The 19,017-nt window shown below is 47.2% G+C and overlaps 1 protein-coding gene across 1 annotated transcript; it reads right to left on the bottom strand.

Moving 5' to 3' along the window:
* Nucleotides 1-2,451: 2,451 nt before the first annotated feature.
* Nucleotides 2,452-16,577, bottom strand: GREM1 (gremlin 1, DAN family BMP antagonist). The gene is made up of 2 exons (XM_084827379.1): nt 16,457-16,577; nt 2,452-6,273 (listed from the first exon to the last, which is right to left on the bottom strand). The coding sequence occupies exon 2, from the start codon at nt 6,270-6,272 to the stop codon at nt 5,709-5,711; it is 564 nt and encodes a 187-aa protein (XP_084683505.1). The 5' UTR covers nt 6,273; nt 16,457-16,577; the 3' UTR covers nt 2,452-5,708.
* Nucleotides 16,578-19,017: the final 2,440 nt, after the last annotated feature.

Below are 19,017 nucleotides of genomic sequence, written 5' to 3'. Positions count from 1 at the left end.
AGTGGTAGCAATGATGAGAAAGAGGATGAGTAACTATAGCAGCTGGTGACACTGGTGGTCAGAAGGTAGATTCAGTGTGGCAGGGGGCCTGCTGAAGATGCCTTACCCAAACGCCCTCAAAAACCTAGAGTTGACACTCATGAGTTGACACTCATTTCTAGTGGAAGTTGGATTAGGGATGTAAGAACTCACCCTAGCTTGGTTTCTCCGGGTACTCGCCGAAGCGGCGCCCCTGCTCACACCCCCCCGGACCCATGCTCAGGCCGCCCACGAACTTGGCGAGTTCCCTGGGCTCATGGCAATCCCATTCAGTGAGCACCCGCCATTTTTGCACCTTTGATTTCTACGTAAAACAGGAAGTTTTTAAAAATGCGCATATTTAAATATGCGCAGTTTGGAGCTGGGCAAGCTAAATAAGCGTAATATTAGAGGTATAATCCCTCTACTATTGCACTTATTTAGCTTTCCCAGCTGCAAACTGCGCATATTTAAATATGCGCATTTTTTAACTTCCTGTTTTACATAGAACTCAAAGGCGCAAAAATGGCAGGCGCTCACCGAATGGGATTGCCATGAGTCCTGGAGAGCGCAAGTGGGCACGAGCAGGGGGCGAACAAGGAGTGTCTCGGTGAGCGCAGTCCGGGGGTCGCGAGCGGGGGGAGCCCAACGAATTCCCGGACCCAGTCAGGCACCTGCGACATCCCTAAGTTGGATCAATGGCAAGCAGTTATAGGCTGAACCCATGCTCATGTTGGCTGGTGAAAGGTGTATGAGATGTTCTAATCTTTGAAGCTAGTACCATCAGTACTACCTTTTGGGCTGGCAAGGACCTGGACACCATTAAGTCCACAGTGGTCAGACTGCTACTTGAGAAATCAAGTACTTCCACTGATTTGCCGGCCACCTTGCCTTCCCTTCTACCTACAACTTTGTAGAGTAAGTATATTGAATTGGTAGCTGCCAGCATCTGCAGTATTCCTGGGGCCCTGCCAAATCATCTTTTAACTTCAGACTCATACTGACACAGCAGTTGTAACTTTTGGTCAGTGAACAGTGCCTGGAGATCGATAGGTAAAATTGTATCCTATTGATCCTGTTAATATCATTAAACATGAAATAAATGGCAGACTCAGAATGGCTGGAAGACATGGCAGAACCCTCTGGAAGTGCAAACTGAGTAACGTAATACAATGTGTAAGAGTATTACCCCCAACGCTATTCAGCTGACATCTAAAAAGAGGGCTGATAAAACGTGTCTCAATTAGGCAAAAGTCTCTGTTCAGCAGCTGAGCAGCTGTCAAGACAACAGAAATAGAATGAGCCTTAGTCAAAACTACTAACTTACGTCCCATTGATGAACTCATGACTCTAGCCCCTTTCACGTTATGTGCTCCAAGCTAGTCCACACACTGAAATGGCTGCAAGACTGTGATGCCATGCCAGCCCCAGCCCGATCACGCAGCTGCCCTGACCCCAGCCCCGACATCCACACATAACATGTGAACATCTGATCTGGGGAAGCCAGCAGGCACAGACTTCGATGGGAGCTGGAACCCTACACAGCTGGAGTCTTGATTCCTGTGGAAGGCCACACACATAGAAGCCCATGCATGTAGGCTTCCTTGGATCGGGTGCCCGCACTCAATATGTGAACACTGGGGACAGGGTCCGGAAAGTCGCATGATGTCAGGGTGGGCACAGCAGCATGGTCCCTCTGCCCCTTAGCACATCTGGACCCCATCACACATATAAGGCATGTAGGACCTTCACTTTTGTTGGATTGTGCCCATTGTTTAATGCCTTCTATGACTTGAACTGTCTATTAATGCAACTGTTGGAAGTCACTTTACACTTAAGCAATCATTTAAAAGCATAGTGCTGCAAGACACATGGAACGTAGGCTTTGCAAGTTCCTACTAAAGAATAAAGGGAGAAGACCTGGGCGCCAATATCTATTTTTGCTATCTGCCAGGCCACACCAGCAACAAGTGATAAGGGAGCCTCTGGAGTACTTGCTGATGGGGAGAGCTTTCTGAGCTACCAGTAGCTGAACAGGTGGCACGTCACTCCCAAATGCACCTTCTTGCAAACTAACTGATATCAATAGCACTTGAGTGCTGTCATGTGATCTGCAGGTTTGCCTTTGATGACAACAACCCATGTCTTCACAAGAGCTAAGCAACTGCACTGGCTTCCTATTATTCCCAAGCCATAACGGAAGGTGCGATTTTGACCTGTAAACCCTTAAAGCAGGGGTGCACAACCTGCAGCCAGGGAGGCACAAGCTATGACCTCCCAAGGCCTTAATTGCAGCCCCCACCCCACCCAGTCACCAAATTCCCATCCCCAGTGATCTGTATTTACCTATTTTAAATCAGATGCTAACATCATTGCAATTCCTTTTAATCCTGTAGCTGCCATTTGAGGCACAAGGATGAGAGAAACACAGGTAGGCTGAAAGATTTTTTTACTTATTTGTTATAAGTACATGGACATACAAACTGTTGAGAACTAACACAATTTAATTTTTCTTTTTAAGCCAATTTTTGCATTGTGACATTCTACATAACGTCACATAATATCATAGAAAAACATAACCACTTTGGTTCTTTTTTTTAAAAAAGGTCAAATTTAAATACATATGGTTTGATTTGAAATTCTCTGAATGACAGATGGGTTGTTGTTTTACTTTCAAGAAACCCAGTCATAAAAGGCCTTTATATACAATCTACATTTGTTTGTTTGTTTGAAGGTTCTATGATTTTTGCATCGATAACCACTTTCCCCTTATTATGTACCTTAAATACTTTACAAGTCTTGCTCCAAAAATGACCTGTATGGAAAGTTAAATTGTTTTGTATGCTTTGTATCAAATATAGGAAGAGAAGCAAGAACCAGCATAAAGTTCCCAACAGTTAAAAAAGAAAAGGAATTTTTTTCCCTAAATACCTGTCAGAAATAGAGGAAACCATTCCAATCCTATGAAAATGACAATACCATTAAATATCTTTCTGCTTAACTATTCACATTCCACACAGTGGAAATTATCTCCTGCAACTTAGAAATCAGGCTTTTAAAAACAACCTACAAAAAAATGAAGTCTGAGAACACCTAGATAAAATGCAGTGAGTGAGCTTGTTAATATGAATGGACACATTTGCAATCTGTTACTGGTACAGATGAAGTCAGGATGTGAGCAGAAAATACATTCACCCCAATGCAGCAAGGGAGACTCGTACACAAAAGGGTGCCGTAGGACCCACAGGTGATGCTGACAAGTCCATGCATATGCATCATGATGCTTGTCCTGGCTCCAATTAACTGGTTGGATGGGGCTTTTTATGAAAAGGAAAGATATATCCCCTTGTTGTTGTGTCCACTGAATAGGAAGTAACAGCAGGGTACTCCTGTTTGACAGCTGTTGCCTCTAAACAAGAGTGGTTGCCATATATATGCGTGTGTTTATTAAACCAACATGTTATGTGATAGTCTCCTTATTGTAATGGAGTAGGTTACCATAATACAGATAAATAAGTGTTTTTACTACATTGGGAGCATCTCTGTATTCTCCTTGAAGGATGATCCAGAAACGGTCAACAGTATACAGAAAAATAATCTCTTGAAAATATCACACCTGAATGCACAAACAGGCAGTTGGTCATGGGCTTCGACAATGGAATATGGGCTTCGACAATGGAATAAAGCAGAATGTCGCCAGATGGCCTCCACACAAGTTGTGCAGTTAGAGATTTGCCATAGGCTGGCCACCTGTGTTGGGCCAGTGTTTACAGCCAAGAATGGGGTAAGTAGTTGCCCGCTCAAAAGCCCCTCCCCAGCAAGCATGGGAAAAAAAGAGGGAGATGGCTACCTTAGTATGTATAAAACATAAGGGAGTCATGAGCAGCAGCTCGGGTTAATCACCCAGAGTGAATCCTACATGTAAAATAAATCAAGCTAATCTTGCTCCTACTAAAACAAGATGCATTCTTAATGTGAGTCGACAGTACTCATCCTCTCCGCCAGAGGAGGAGAGCCTGTGGCCCTCCAGATATTGCTGGCTTTCAACTCCCATCATCCCTGGCATTGGTCATGCTGGCTGCGAATGATGGGAGTTGCAGTCCAACAACTTCTGGAGGTTTGCAGGCTCCCCACTCCTGCTCTATATCATGCTCCTTTTCAAACCATGACTGAAATTTGCATGCTAGTTGGAGCATATTTTTCCACCACAGATGTCATGCTCTTTACACTGTACAAAAGAGAAGACTAAGGAAGCAGTAATGCACAGGATGGATGCTATAACATTGCTTCTAGAAGCCACTTGGCTCTCCTAGGAACTTCCAGGTGGTTCATTCCAATGAAAGACAAAATTCACAATGTGCTGTTCTTACATGGCTTGTACTTGGATAGACTATATAAAGGGGTGTTCAAGCAACCCCCCTCACATGTTTAAGGGATGTGTGCTGGGGCAGCGGATATGTGCTCACATCTTTCGCATGCTGTCCACGCACCCTAGCAACCATGGGCAATGTGTCAGCAATTATCCCAAGTGTGTGTGAATAGGGTCCCATGTCTTGTTAATGTGGATGTGTGAGCACCAGGGAGCGAGTGGGTTTGTCTTAACACCCCTTTTGCCGTATGCTCCCTCAGAAATATCCATCATCTCAATTTACTGCAGATCTCTAATAACGAAAGAGTTGGGGAAATGGATGAGTACTGACAAGGCTGTATATCTTCCCCCTGCCCCTCAAGAGAGATTACATGCCTGTTGCATTTGGAATCACAAATGCATGCTTAAACTTTTCACTTTGGACAGTTTGTACAGAGATACAAAGGGTGTATATATACATTCACAGATATATGGGTTGTTTACAAGTATTACAGATGTACGACATAAGCCACCCTAAAAAGCATAATGGTATAATTAAGAACTATAGTTAGTTCAAAGAACATACCATCCTAAGATAGATGCTGTTTCTTCAGAAATGCCTCCCCTATATCCTATTAGTTCTCTTCCTTTCTTTGAGCTCATGTTCTCTCCTCTTGCCTGTTACCTTTTTGACTCCCTCTCCCTTTTAACTCTAGGCTATGGCTGTGTTTTCCACCCAAATAAAGTTCATCTTGTTCAAGCTTCCTTCCACTCATTATTACCCCATTTACAAAGTACTACCTGCAACAGGCGTTTCTGCAACAGTGTACAATCGCATCCCTTTTAAACATTTCCTTTAGAACAGCCTTCCTCAACCTGTCACCCTCCAGATGTGTTAGGACTACAACTTCCATCCTCCCTAGCCATCCAACACCTCTGGAGGGCACCAGGTTGGGGAAGGCTGCTTCAGAAAGTAACTCTAAATCTAGAACACCTTAACGCCCCCAGTTACAACAGTTATTGAAAAACATGTGAGTCAACAGTATAGATTCTGGCGAACAATGGAAGTCACAAGTGCAGGAACCCCAGCACACAGGTGAATTAGTGAGATACTGAACCTAGGAATAGGACTACAGGTATAAGTGACAGCTTGCATTCCAAGTGATAGTGTGCCCCATATGCATGCTTTCATAGGTGAAGTTCACCCTTTCACACAGGTAACATACATTGTTTGCTGTGATTGTTTGGTTTGTGTCCCACACAGACATATATAAACAGGTTTAGGCACCTGTACTCAAGGTGGCAATGACAGCAGATGGCTGTTTATCCTACGCGGCGCCTTCTAGTCCAAGTCTATGGATATACAGCGGCATTCTTTAACTCTCGTGATCCGCTTTTTCTTCCTCGGGGGCTGAAGCTCTGGGCAGTTTAGTGTAACTGACATGGTGGTGAATTTCTTAGGTTTGCAGAAGGAGCAAGACTGGAAGGAGCCTTCCTCTCTGCGGACATGCCTCGGGATGTAGAAGGAATTGCACTGGCCATAACAGAATCTGTTGATAATGGTTTGGCTGTTGCAGCCTTCCTCATGGATGGTTTGCTTGAGCGGCTGCGTTTTACACCAGTCCCGTTTCAGGTACTTTCGCTCCGTGACGTGCAGGGCCTCTTGGCTTGACTCCAGCACTTCTTCAGCAGATGGAGTCTTGGCTTTCTGCTTGCCACGGGCTCTGGAGCCTGGCTGGGGTGGCGGCAGCGGTGGCTGCTGCGTCTGTTCTGAATCATTGGGCTGATCTTTGTCCGGAGGTGGGATGGCTCCTTGTGATCCACGGTTCCTCTTACTCCCCTCTGCTGTGGGTAGCAGAAGTCCAAACAGAAGAAGAACACCAACTGCAGAAACTGCGTGAGCCATCCTAGGAAGCATAGAAAGGAATATTGTCAATTCTACATGCTATCAGCCAAACATTAAACCCAAAAGATGCATAGTGTTTTTCCTGCTATGCTTTACACAATCCTCTGTTCAGAAGCTACACCAAGACCCAGTCTACACATGCTGTAGAATGAGGTGGTAGAATGCTAAGAGTGGTAGGGAAGCCTGTACCATTTGAGGCAACTGGGGGATGCTCATTTTGAATGCTCCCCATGAATAAAACTCTGCCAAAAATAAATAGTACATCAGATATACTAGCCAAGGCTGCTCCTTGCCATGCTAGTTTTCTGTTTTCAAAGTCTGTTGTTTTTTTTAAAGTTGAGGAGCATTCAAAAAACGGCATTCCCAGCCTGAAGTGGTACAGCCCACTCTACTGTATCATCCCACTGTATCATCCCAGGCCTCAATTACCTGGATGCAAGCAAGATTAGGGTAGCACAATGGCCCACCTCTTAATGTATCCAACTGGCCCAATTCCCTACTTTCATGACAGGTTTACAATACCGCTCCACCTCCAATGAAAACTGCAGGTGCAGAGGGTCCTGATCTGGAAACTCTGAGCAGAAACTCTGGAAGGAGGCAGGTCAGCAAAGCTGGCATAAGGGAGCTCCACTGACCTGCATCCTTTCCAGCAATGAGTGCTTCCACACATTTTGGGGCTTCCTCTAGGACACGCCGACTCTCCCTTGCATAAGCGCTGGGTCCCAGTTGCACAACGGAATTGGCGGGACCCACCACTTGCAGAAAGGAATTCTGCAGGGCAGAAAGGAATTGGCGGGGGATAAGTGCCCCGTTGGATTCTGCCCATATCTCGACTTTACACTTGAGGAAAGATGCAGACAGAAAATAAAGTCTCTTGCCAAGTTTGTTGGTTTGAGCAGATGGGCTACCTGACAACACACTCATTCTGAACAACTGTAAACACCAAGCAATTCTTAAAGGTGACAGGCATGCCATAGTAATGGGGTTGGATCCAGATTTGCACAGGATCAACTGTGCTGATGGAAGCGGACTTCTTCATACCCTCCTTCCCACAGCAGCCCCTTGAACCCCTGAAAATGCTACACAGAGTTGGGAGGCCCTGCTGAATGGGGTTGCCTATGATGTGGGATAGAGGTCCCTTTCTCTCATGGAAGGCAGATCCTGGATACAGCCCATGATATCTCCAAAACACAATTTTGATGTCATACCTAAATTTCAATTCAAGCCAAAAATACAACATCGTTGAGAAATTCAGATGAAAGAACAACACTAAAACTAATGTTACTGTTTTTGCATTTCTTGGCTTTTGGCAGTTCATGCTACCACCTTCATATTGGTTAAACATGTTTCTTTTTTAATATAATTGTTTCTTTTAGTCCTATTTCAAAGCAGGGGTTATTTTCTCAGATCAGCATGGATCAAAGTTGCATAAAGATGACCTCTGGGGTGGACAGACACACGGTGTAGTTGGGAAACAATATTTGAAGCAATGTTGGTTTACATCAGTATTGGAGTTTCTAAAAAAAGGAAGTCACCAAATAGATAAAGAACAAAGTGAATGTGAAGAGGCACCAGCAGAGATGGTTTGAGTAGTCCTTATCTAATGTATTCCCAGAATGACAAATCAAACGTGATCTAGTTTGATGGTTACCGCATCATTATCCAATTCCAAAACCTACTCCTACAGAGAGTCACTATTAATTCTGGCTCCATTTATTTCAGTGGAACATGACTGAGACCTCCTTAGTGAAAGTTGAATGGAATGTAAAAACTTAAAAGATTAATCTCAAGGAAACTTAATTCTAGTTCTTAAAAGCCAATTTTGATGTATTATTTGACCCATGCTCATAGACATTTGCAGGTACATTATCTAGCCCTCCTGGGCTATGGAGAACATAAAGCTTAGATGGACGGATTCACGTCAGTCTGCGCCGCCAGGCACTCGCCAAGCCTCCACTGCCCATCTGCCCCTGTTCAGCTCCCTGGATGAGCTGCTGCACAGTCCACAAGCACCTGGAGGCTGCCTGATCCCATCGCGAGCCGCCATTTTACAAAAAAATGGTGGCTCGGGTTTTTCCGTAAATATAATGTTGCGTAAAATTACAAGCGTAAATGGACCATTTACTCATCTTGGTGAGCAGGGTCCAGTAAGCGTGGCAGCTTGGCGAACGGGGTCCAGGAGGCTGAGCAGGGCGGAGACTGTTGGACTCCATCCCCCTCTTGGACTCCTGCAACGTCCCTACCTTAGACTACTGCAATGCATTTTACATGGGTCTACTCTTGAAGAGCATCCTAACTGCTGCGTTTTGCTGGTACAAAATGCAGCAGTTAGGTTGTTAACCAGTACATGTTTTCAGGATCCTACTACCCGATCTTGAAAGATCTGCTGTGGTTGCCAGTTGTTTTCCAGGCTCAATTCAGTTCAAACAATTAACACCTTAATAGGCTTAGGGCCTTGCTATCCAAGGGACCATCTATCTTCTTATGAACCTGTCCGGTTATTAAGATCTGCAGAGAAGCCCTTCTGAGGATACCACCACTTGCAGAGGCCTGCTTGATGGACACACTTGAGTGTGCTTTCTCCTGTGTTGCTCCCAAATTGTGGCATGCACTCCCCCTAGAGTTATGGTTGGTTCCTAATCACTCTGCTTTTAGACAAGACATATTTTTAACTTGGCCTTTTAAATTGTTTTCAGTAGTTTTGTTTTTAAGTAATTGTTCATCGTTGGTTTTTGTTTTATCATGTTGTTGCTTTCGTTGTCTAATCTGCTTACAGTGCCTCAGAGGGTTTTAAAAATAAAGTAGTAAGGCAGCCAAAATAAAATAAAATAAAATAAAATGAAGCACAGCTGTGGTAGGGAGACTGTTTGGATGAGGGATGATGCTTGTACACAACCTAGGCCCTCAGCTTAGCAGCCACAGGCCTAATATGAAGGACGATAAAGTGCATTTCACCCCATAGGTAGGGGTGGGGGGGGCAGCTCAAATCTAACTTTTTTGTTTGTTTTCTGTCTATGCTCTGGAACTAGCTTACACCAGGTCAGGTGGCCTTACCTCAGCCAGAAGCTGACATATATGTAAGTATCTAAGCAATGACACTACCAAGGGCTACCTGAGTAAAGAAATGTAGACTATAGCCAATTCCAGCCAGAGGATTCCAGAAGGAATATTTCTAGTGAGAAACAGATGAAACAGAAGAGATATAGCAAGGGTAGATCCTTGGATGGAACACACTGTCCAGAAAATGGACTCTGGAACACATATATTCCTAAAATGCTGCTTTGGGCCAAGTCACAGACCATTTTTCACGTTAAACCTTCACAGTCAAACTTTGATATGAGAAAGCAAATTGCACAATCTTTTTAGTTGCATTAATGATATTCATGAGTAAGGGCGCAATCCTAACTAGATAGGCAGCCTCCTCCGACCTCGGAGGCGACCTCCTGTCCAAAGCAAGGCAGGAGAGGCACGGGGTATCGTTCCCTCCACGCCTCTCCTGCCTTGCTCTTTTTCGCTAGACAGCTGTTTTTAGGGGTCTAGCGGCAGGGGGCCCGACCAGGAGAGGAAGCTGCTATATGACACATAGGATGAGTCGTATGCACAGCTCCTCTCCCCCCGCCCTGGAATGCCCTCCAGCCCTGCCCCTTTTCAGTTGCTCTGCGCTCCTCTTCCAAGCGCAGAGGACAGGGCTTCTCCGCGCTGCCTTGGAGGCAGCGCAGACAAGGGGGAAGGTCATATTTCTGGGAACCAACCTCAGAACATGGGCTTCAAAGTCAGTTCCTGGAATACAGCATATCCTATGACCTGCTAGACAGTGTCTAGCGGCCATAGGATTGCTCTCTAGGCAAATAAAGCTTGTTTTTTTTAGTTCATCAATTTTTCTCTATGCAATTAGAACTTCATTCTAACACTTCATTGACACACATGTATGGTCACGGTGATATTTCTTCTCATAAGAGATTTGGATTTTCATTTTTTAAATATGGATAGTTCTGAAGATTTTAATTGAAATTGATCTTTGCTAGCTATCCAAATAATTATATCTATCACGTGAATGTAAAATGATCCTCACAGTACAAATGTGTACATTCATAATTAGAGTGTGTGTGTGTGTGTGTGTGTGTGTGTGAGAGAGAGAGAGAGAGAGAGAGAGAGAGAGACTATTTGATTTGTTTATGCCTTACCGCATGTGACATCAATTTGCACCAACCGATGTGGTAGTATGCAACGATGTCATTCAGCAAACTCAAATAGCATTAACAGAGCTCTGCCATGTTTCTGTTGTGCAAGTCGTTAAACATTATGCTTCCACAAGTGGTTGTGCATGATGTGCAACCATGGTTGTGCAAATGTAACTTCAGTTGGATTCTCCTCTTGCACATAGTTCGGAACCTAGTTTCCGCTAGTGCAATGTCATTTCAAGTTACAGGAAGCCAGATTCCGGCTGAACATCAGGAAAAACATCCTGGCTGTTAGAGCAATATGACAATGGAACCAATTCCCTATGGAGGTAGTGGGCTCTCCCACACTGGAGGCATTCAAGATGAGGCTGGACAGCCATCTGTCGGGGATGCTCTGACTTGGATTTCTGCATTGAGCAGGGGGTTGGACTCGATGGCCTTGTAGGCTCCTTCCAACCCTACTATTCTATGAGTCTATGATTTGTGCTAACAGAATTACAGCATTGGATACTGCTCTAGGGATATGTGCTATTAATTTGCCATTTGTGTATTATTTGTGAGCCTTTTCAATTCTACTTTCTGCATTTGTAATAGGCCTTTTTGCTTTCTTTTCTGCTTGGCTATAGGAGGCCCGTTTTTTTCTTTTTTGTTGAGAGAAGAAACTTCCTGATCAGCTGCAGATAGAAAAAAGCAGCAGCTCTGATCTGCTTCTCCAGAAGCAAGGCCTAGTCCAAGAGTAGACCTCAAGCTCTAGGGATGGAAGGGCAGGATAAATACTTAAAAAAAGAACGGCACAATCCTATGCATGTTTTCTTTCTAAGCATGCATAGGATTGCCCCCTAAGATGCATTTTAGTTTGCTGTTATCTCGCAGCAATACTCAGTTCTTTGGGTGAAATGGTACCTCCTATATAGATTCTAGAGTCTGAGCTGACGTGCTTGTTGTTAGGAGTTGTTACAGTATAATTAAGAGTTGTTACAGCATAAGAGATGTGCTGAATGTTCTGATTTAGTGTCAGAAAGGGTTTTTTAACACACGAGTGATGACTAATGATTCCATTATGCATGCAGATGAGGCCCATATTCTCAGGAAAAAGCACACTGCACCAGAGCAGGACATAGCCCCATTTTTGTCTGAACATTCAGTAATGCATTGGCTTGCAAGGCCAGAGTAGTAAACATAACAGGAAACCAACAATAAGAATACCCCCACTTCAGGATCAATAGAAATGCAACGCACACATTTTTACGTCAAAACCTCCATACTATGATTCCATTCCAGCAAGAAAGTATTTTTGGTGTAGTTCTCACTACTGACCTAAACCACTCTCTCTTCTGTTAGACAACACTCAAATAACCCTAAAACAAACCATAGGTTATCTGAAAGTTGTCTGGGTTCGCATGACACAACAAGCCATGGCAAGCTGGGCAAAAATGATATGACAGCCTCCACAGGTCATTTAACCCACCATGGGCTGCCATATCGTGCAAATCAGGTCACTGTGTTCACTAGGACTTACTCTCTCTCATAAGTATGTACAGGATTGCAACCCAAGAATACCAATGACGTTGCTATTATAACCGCAATGTACCCAAAGACCTAAAGAACAAGCTTGGGTTGGTGAAGCAGAGCATAGCTAGTTTGAGAGAAGTCTAGTACTTAATTCCTGTTAAAAATAAAGACTGGGTATGGGGTGGTGAGAATTTCTATACTCTATTGTCTGCATTTAAATTACTCTGGAGTGCTCAACAGAAGAGATTAAAGGCGAAAGACTGATCACTTACTGCATTATCAAACAAATCATCTAACTGCAACGTAAAACTCTGAGGGTATTAGAAGGACTTTTGAAGGAACAGATTTAAAGGATGGAAAAAGTCTTCTATTTCCAAATAGGGTCAAGCTGCACACCTATAGCTATGCACAGTTAGGTGTACTTAAGCTCATTGAAATTGAATGGTTTAAGTATACCCAACTCTGCAGATGTTTGGGCTGATAGTGATCTTGTAACTGAACTGCACAAATGATCTAAAATATACAGTCACCAGCTTTGATCTGGCCGTTATTGTCAGAAAGAGTTACACACTTCTAGCCTGTTTTTTACATGTTTTTTGCCAATTCTAAAAGGTTGAGATGCTTCTCCTATGGCTTTAAGCTAAAATATGCTGGGATTTTTGGCTCCACTCCTTTTGGTCTGGGCTCCCTGCTTTTGCCTTTGGCCCTGTTCCCCACTGGAATGTAGCCTCCAAAGCCTTATCTGAAATGGAGTTCACCCTTCAGGCTGAAAAAAGGTTCTGCATCCCTGCTGTAGATCATAAACATTGAGTTGTATCCAGAATTATGATGCATCAAACGCACTGATGAAATTGTATTTCCCTGCTTCCCACGGCAACCCTGCAGGCCCTTGAAAATGCTACACATTGGGCTTGTTTGTGTGACATGACAGCTCACCGTGGGTTAAATAAAACAGATGGCGAGTTATGTGAGGGTTGTTTAACCCCCAAATAATCCAGATTTGGATGACACAGCTGGGGGTTGCACATTCACAATGACGGCCAGCACATGCCACAGCTCCTTGCAGGTAACTTTACCCGTGATGGGCCGCTGTGTCGGGTGAACCAGGTCAGAGAATCCGGAGGCCCTGTTGAATGGGGGGAGATCCCCCAAAATTAGGCAGAGGGACCTTCCATAAGCAGAGCCATTTCTCTTGCAGAAAGCAGATCCTGGAGGCAGCCCTGTATCTGAATACTATTTGAAAAGGTTGTAAATGGGTTCCACAAGAGAAATGGTCGTATGTACATTGAAACTGGCATGGATTCAAGTACATCATCTTAAGCGTTTTACACAGTACAACCATGCATTTCCCACTGTACCCTTACCTTCATTTGGGGCCTTCATCATATCTAGCAGACCACCTTCCCTTATATATACCCAGCCAACCTTTAAGATAGTCAGAGGAGGCCTTGCTCATCATTCCGAAAGTAACAGAATGTCACCATGTGACAGCTTGACAGTGGGCCTACTTGGCATCGTCGCCCACCCTCTGGGAAAACCTCCCCGGGCAGTTCAGGAGGCAGAAAATGGTATGTTTCAGACGCCTCCTGAAAATGCGCTTACTCACCCAGGCTTTCCTTGGCTTGTAATTAATTGCATCACGCTGCTCCATCTTACTGTTTTTAATACAGTATTTTACATGTGATTTTAATATTTATATGTGAACTGCTTAGGGATATTACATTACTTTATGAATAAATAAAACAAAAAGAGCAGCAGTTGTCTTCTCCGTCATTTGTTTTGTGGAACTCATGTCCCGCTTGTCAGGAACCTAGCCTTCGCGTGCTTCCAGAGGAGGCCTTTTACTGGGCAACCACCCTGCCCCATTCATGGAATTTCACTGGGGAAGTGGTGGGGCCGTTCCAGAACGCTGCCTTCCACTTATAACCTTCCCATGCTTTCCCGCCACTTGTTCCATCTTTTTCCTTTTCACAAAAAGATCTGTTAGGGAGGAAAGACGCAATAAAGAGGCAGGCACTGATCCAAACTTCTCCTGCTCCTTCAAACGGGAGTCCTTTCTCTCTTGCTGTCTGTCCTTTATGCCTGGATCTGCCTCCCAGAACAGCGGGGTCAACGCAGTCTTGGAAAGATACAGACAGAGCCACAGAGGGGTAGGGTGTCCTGTGGAAAGTGACACAACAAGCCCAATTCTCTCAAGGGCGTCCTGGGGGCTTGCAACGTCCTCCCTCCTCCGCCCGGCCCGGCCCCCCGCAAGCCTCTCTCTCTGAAGCTACAGATCCAGGCCTAGGCCCAGTCCGTCTCCTTGGAGATGCCTGTCTGTGTCGGCTTGGCTGCTTGGGATTTTGCTCCGACCGGCCGGGTCCTGGAAAGCTCCCGATCAAGGAGGCCCTGCCGGTCCGGGAAGCGCTCCGTGGTGGCTCGGCGACTCCAGGGCCCTCCGCCCCGCGTGAGAGGAAAGCGCCCTGAAGTCCAACCTTGCCGAAAGAAATGGCCTTTTCCTGGGCTGCCCGCGGCGGCGGCCAATTCTGGCCTACCACTCCCACCGTCTCTCACCACCGGCTTTGGTGGCTACAGCTGATGGGCGATGTAGGCCCCAAGATCGGGCGGGCCAAGAATTGCCCGCCGCCGCGAAAGGGGTGGGAGCCGGGGCCCGGGCGCGCGAAAGCCCCGCGGCTGACCGCTGGCGCCGCTCCCGCCCCGCCCCGCCCTTCCCGGGGAAGAGCCGCCCGGGGCGGCCGCGGACCTGCCGGATGCCCAGCGCGACTGCGGCCGGCCGGGCGCTCCAGCGAAAGCTGCTGGTCCGCGCCCAGGTTCGCCGCGCCTTGCGGGACTCGCGTTCAGCGCGGAGCGAGCCAACTACAGATTCCGGCTGGGGCCGGCTCTCGGGCGGGAAGGACGTGGCCGGCTGTAGTTCTACAGTCTGCTCCGGATTTACTCCGAAGTAAATCTAGCCACTCTTTTCTTCTGGCTTGCACCAGGCATAAATCTGCGGATCGCAATGGCCCCATTATTCCAGAGCAAGTCTCTCTCTCCCCCCCCCCACCGCCCCCGGAACGACACCCGGAGTAGTCCCTTGGACCCGAACGATTTACACTATACCGGAGTAAAAGTGTGAACCTCCGTACAGGGCCCATTTTAGGTGCTGGCCTCAAACGTCTCCTTCTGAAGCGGCTACCCGCGCCGCTTGGAGCAATACTTTTAAAAGAGTTTTGCCGCACCAGTCACACACTGCCTACCGCCTGCATCTGCCCCCCGCCTTCAAGGTGCTGCTGCCTGAAGCTCCCCCCTGCCGTAAACAATCTTGCCCGCTCTGCATAAGACATTCATTGATTGACTGGTTGATTGATTAGCCGGCCGGATCGCGGCGCACTAAAAACAAAAACAAACCCCCGCATTAGGGCCGCACGGGACGCAGAAGAAAGGCCGTTTTAAACCGACGTAAGGTTGGATTGTCGTATTAAGGGGCACAGGAAAGCAGAGCGCAAAGGTGCATCCTTACTCGGAAACAATGTGGCCTTGTACAGAGGTTAAAAGCCAGCAAGTTTTACTTAGAGTAGACCAATTGAAATGAATGGGACTTCAGACTTGCGTTGGATTTTACCCTGAGTTTGGAGCAAGCCCAAACGGAATTCTGTGGAATTTGCTTCCGAACAAACACGCGTAGGATCAGACGGTTAATGTCGCGTTCACGCAGGACGTACTTTTAAGACGTTTTCTTAAGCATATATAGTTTGGAACATCCAGCAGGAACATTAAAGCAGAAAAGAACAGAATTGGGACCCATTCTTAGTGTATGTTCTAAATAAGGGAGGTCTTACATTACAGTGTCAGATGCAGGGAATACAAAAATCTAGGCAAAGTGTTCCATGCACTCTTACTAAGGAGTAAGTCCCAGGGAAATTAGTACTTTCTTCCAAGTAACTATGCCTAGAACTGCGCTGCAAAGCATCACTTTTGAAACCCGTTTTAGGTTCCCCTCGGAGTAACAGCAATATCCTCCTCCGCAGAACAAAATCCACTTACACGAGCCTCGGTAAGTATACTCCACACTATATAGGTTTCAATCATGATTTGCTATTTCGTAGAGTAGTTTTACAGGCTTCCCCGGAATTACTCCGAAGTAAATCATGGAATAGTCATAGAACAGTAGGGTTGGAAGGGGTCTACAAGGCCATCCAAACCACTCTTCTTTTTTGTGGCTTGCACCAGGCATAAATCTACTGATCTCAATGGCCCCATTACTCCGGAGCAAATATGCGCCCCCCCCCCACGAAATAGCGATCATCAATAGTCTTCACGACTCGCAAGAATTTACGTCGCAAAAAAGTCGCCAAACGGAACGGAAAAATCAGGCGTACGCCACGAGTAACCCCATTGACCTCAATGACTCTACTCCAGAGTAAAGCCAAGCGGCTCGCTCCCGAAGCAGAGCGCCAGCCGCATCCTTCACGCTTGGGTGCGAAGCCCGGATCCTGCCCGCTGACACCTCACCTGCTGGGCTGGGCGCGGCTCCGCAGCTTCTCTTCCCGTCCGGGGCGCTTCACTGAGCGGAGCGGCTGGGCCGAGAGCCCATTGGGAGGAAGGGGGACCGGCTCGGCTCCCGCTGCCTCCGAATTGCGAGCGCGCCGCGCTGGCTCCCATTTAAATGCCTGCCATCGGAGAGCGGCGCTCCCGATCATTGGCCAGCGGCGGCCTCCCAATCCCGCCCGCCCCGCGCTTCCAGCGGCCGCCGCCAGGGAGAACTCGCAGGCCCCCGCAATCGGCGCCCGGAGCTTCTCGGGCAGCCCCCCACCCAGGGCTAGAGCTGGGCAAACGGCGCCGCGCCCGCCCCGCCCGCGCGCGCGCACGTCGGAGCGGGGAAGGCGCAGGAAACCCCCGTCTGTCTGCGCAGGAGACCCTCAAAGCGAGCCGATGATGCAAGCCCCCCGCCCGCCGCCGCCGCCGCCGCTCCCGTTACCCCGCCTGCTCCTCGCTGTGGTGCTGCTAGGGCTGGACCTCGGGGCTGGACCCCGGGCCCTTACAGCCTACGGGGGCCGCAGATGGGCCCCGCTGGGGCTCCTCACCGCAGCACCCATTCTTCTTAAAAAAAAAATGTTTTTATAGTCAGACGGCATATACAGACGTTCATGTTTGCTTTTAAAATGTATTATCCTTTACTGCAATAAGGCGAAGTGGATTCCCCGAGCAAACGCAGTTTTATTCCGGCAGTCATGATGATGCTTTGGCTGTCTGGCGAATGCTGGGAGTTGTAGGGCTTTTTCCTGGCTAACTTTCCTGGCATAGCACTGCACCCTTAGTCCAGGGTCTAAAATTACCTAGTTGCACTCCTGGGCTTATGGTCCAGAAGTGGATGGATTGTTGTTGTTCAGTCGTTCAGTCGTGTCCGACTCTTCGTGACCCCATGGACCATAGCACGCCAGGCCTTCCTGTCCTGCGCTCTCTCCTGGAGCGTGCTCAAGTTCATATTCATTGCATCAGTGATGCTATCTAGCCATCTCATTCTCTGCCGTCCCCTGCTCCTTTTGCTTTCAATCTTTCCCAGCATCAGGGTCTTTTCCAGAGAGTTTTCTCTTCGCATTAGGTGGCCAAAATATTTCAGCTTCAGCTTCAGTATCTGTCCTCCCAATGAGCACTCAGGGTTGATTTCCTTTAGGATGGACTGATTTGACCTCCTTGCAGTCCAGGGGACTCGTAAGAGTCTTCTCCAGGCTCCAGAGTCCAGCACCACAGTTCGAAAGCATCAATTCTAGGGATGGCAGAGAATTCTGCCACGGATCTCGGTGAGGCCGAATGCCAGTGCATTCAGCCCTCCGAACTCCGTGGCAGAACAGCCTGCCCCCCTGCCCCCCCGTGGATCCCCCCCAGGACGAGACTTACCTGGGGCGGATCTTCCGGACGGCGGTGGCTCCGGCGGCGGCGGCGGCGGTCGGTCTTCTGACCGGCTGCCACTGCCGCCATTTCCAGTGTTGAAAAAAAAAAAAAGACGTGATAGGCTACATAAAGATTTACATAGCCTATCATGGCTAGGTTAAAAAAAACCAAAAAATGACGTGATAGGCTATGTAAATCTTTACGTAGCCTATCACGTCTGACTTTTTAAAAAAACCGCACGTATGCAAATGGCAGCGGCTACGGCCACTGCCATTTGCGTTCCTTATTTTGGGCCGTCTTAGTCTACGTAAATATTTACATAGGCTAAGACGGCGAAAATAAGGGGGAACGCAAATAGCGTCCGCTACACTATTTGCGTTCCCCTTATTTTCACCGTCTTAGTCTACGTAAATATTTATGTAGACTAAGACGGCCCAAAATAAGGAACACAAATGGCGGCGGCCGCAGCTGCCGCCATTTGCGTACGCGCATTTGTTTGTTTTTTAAAAGTCAGACGTGATAGGCTACGTAAAGATTTACGTAGCCTATCACGGCTGACTACAGGGACGCAAACAGCGGCGGCTACGGCCGCTGCCATTTGCGGCCCTGCTAGCCAGCGGCCGGATGTCCGGCTGCTGGCGGAGCCGGCTGCTGGCTCTGCGGAATCCCCGCAGACCGGAGCCGGCTGGCCAGGATTCTGGGGGGGAGGCATGGAGCACCTCCCCCCCGGGCGAGGATTCCAGTGGGAGGGACGGAGCGCCTCCCCCCCCCCCAGCGGAACCCGGCGGAGCCAGGTAAGGCCAATTTCGTACATCCCTAACTTGGGCGCTCAGCCTTCCTTATAGTCCAGCTCTCACAGCCGTACATTACTACTGGGAAAACCATAGCTTTGATTATACGGACCTTTGTCGGATGCTGGATAGCTATTAACTGGCTCTATATACTAAGCAGGGCTTAAAGCTGGATCTCTTACAAACTCATATATAAGCTGGTGGGTAGGGTCTTGCTTACTTTTTAACTCCTCTGTACTAATTTTGTTTTCGAGGCTTAATAAATAATATTCTTATATATTACCAAAAGGGCAATTAGAGATGGTCGCCACACAGTGGTGCAAAGCAGGACCATCAGTTTACGAAATATCTAGATCACCATGTGCCAGAGAGGATAGGGTAGTATCTAGG

This window comes from Heloderma suspectum, chromosome 1 (assembly GCF_057233095.1).
Source record: "Heloderma suspectum isolate Gila_16-S chromosome 1, 16-S_ref, whole genome shotgun sequence".
NCBI lineage: Eukaryota > Metazoa > Chordata > Lepidosauria > Squamata > Helodermatidae > Heloderma > Heloderma suspectum.
The sequence above is the reverse complement of the archived record's forward strand: the minus strand, read 5'-3'. Positions and strand labels throughout refer to the sequence as shown.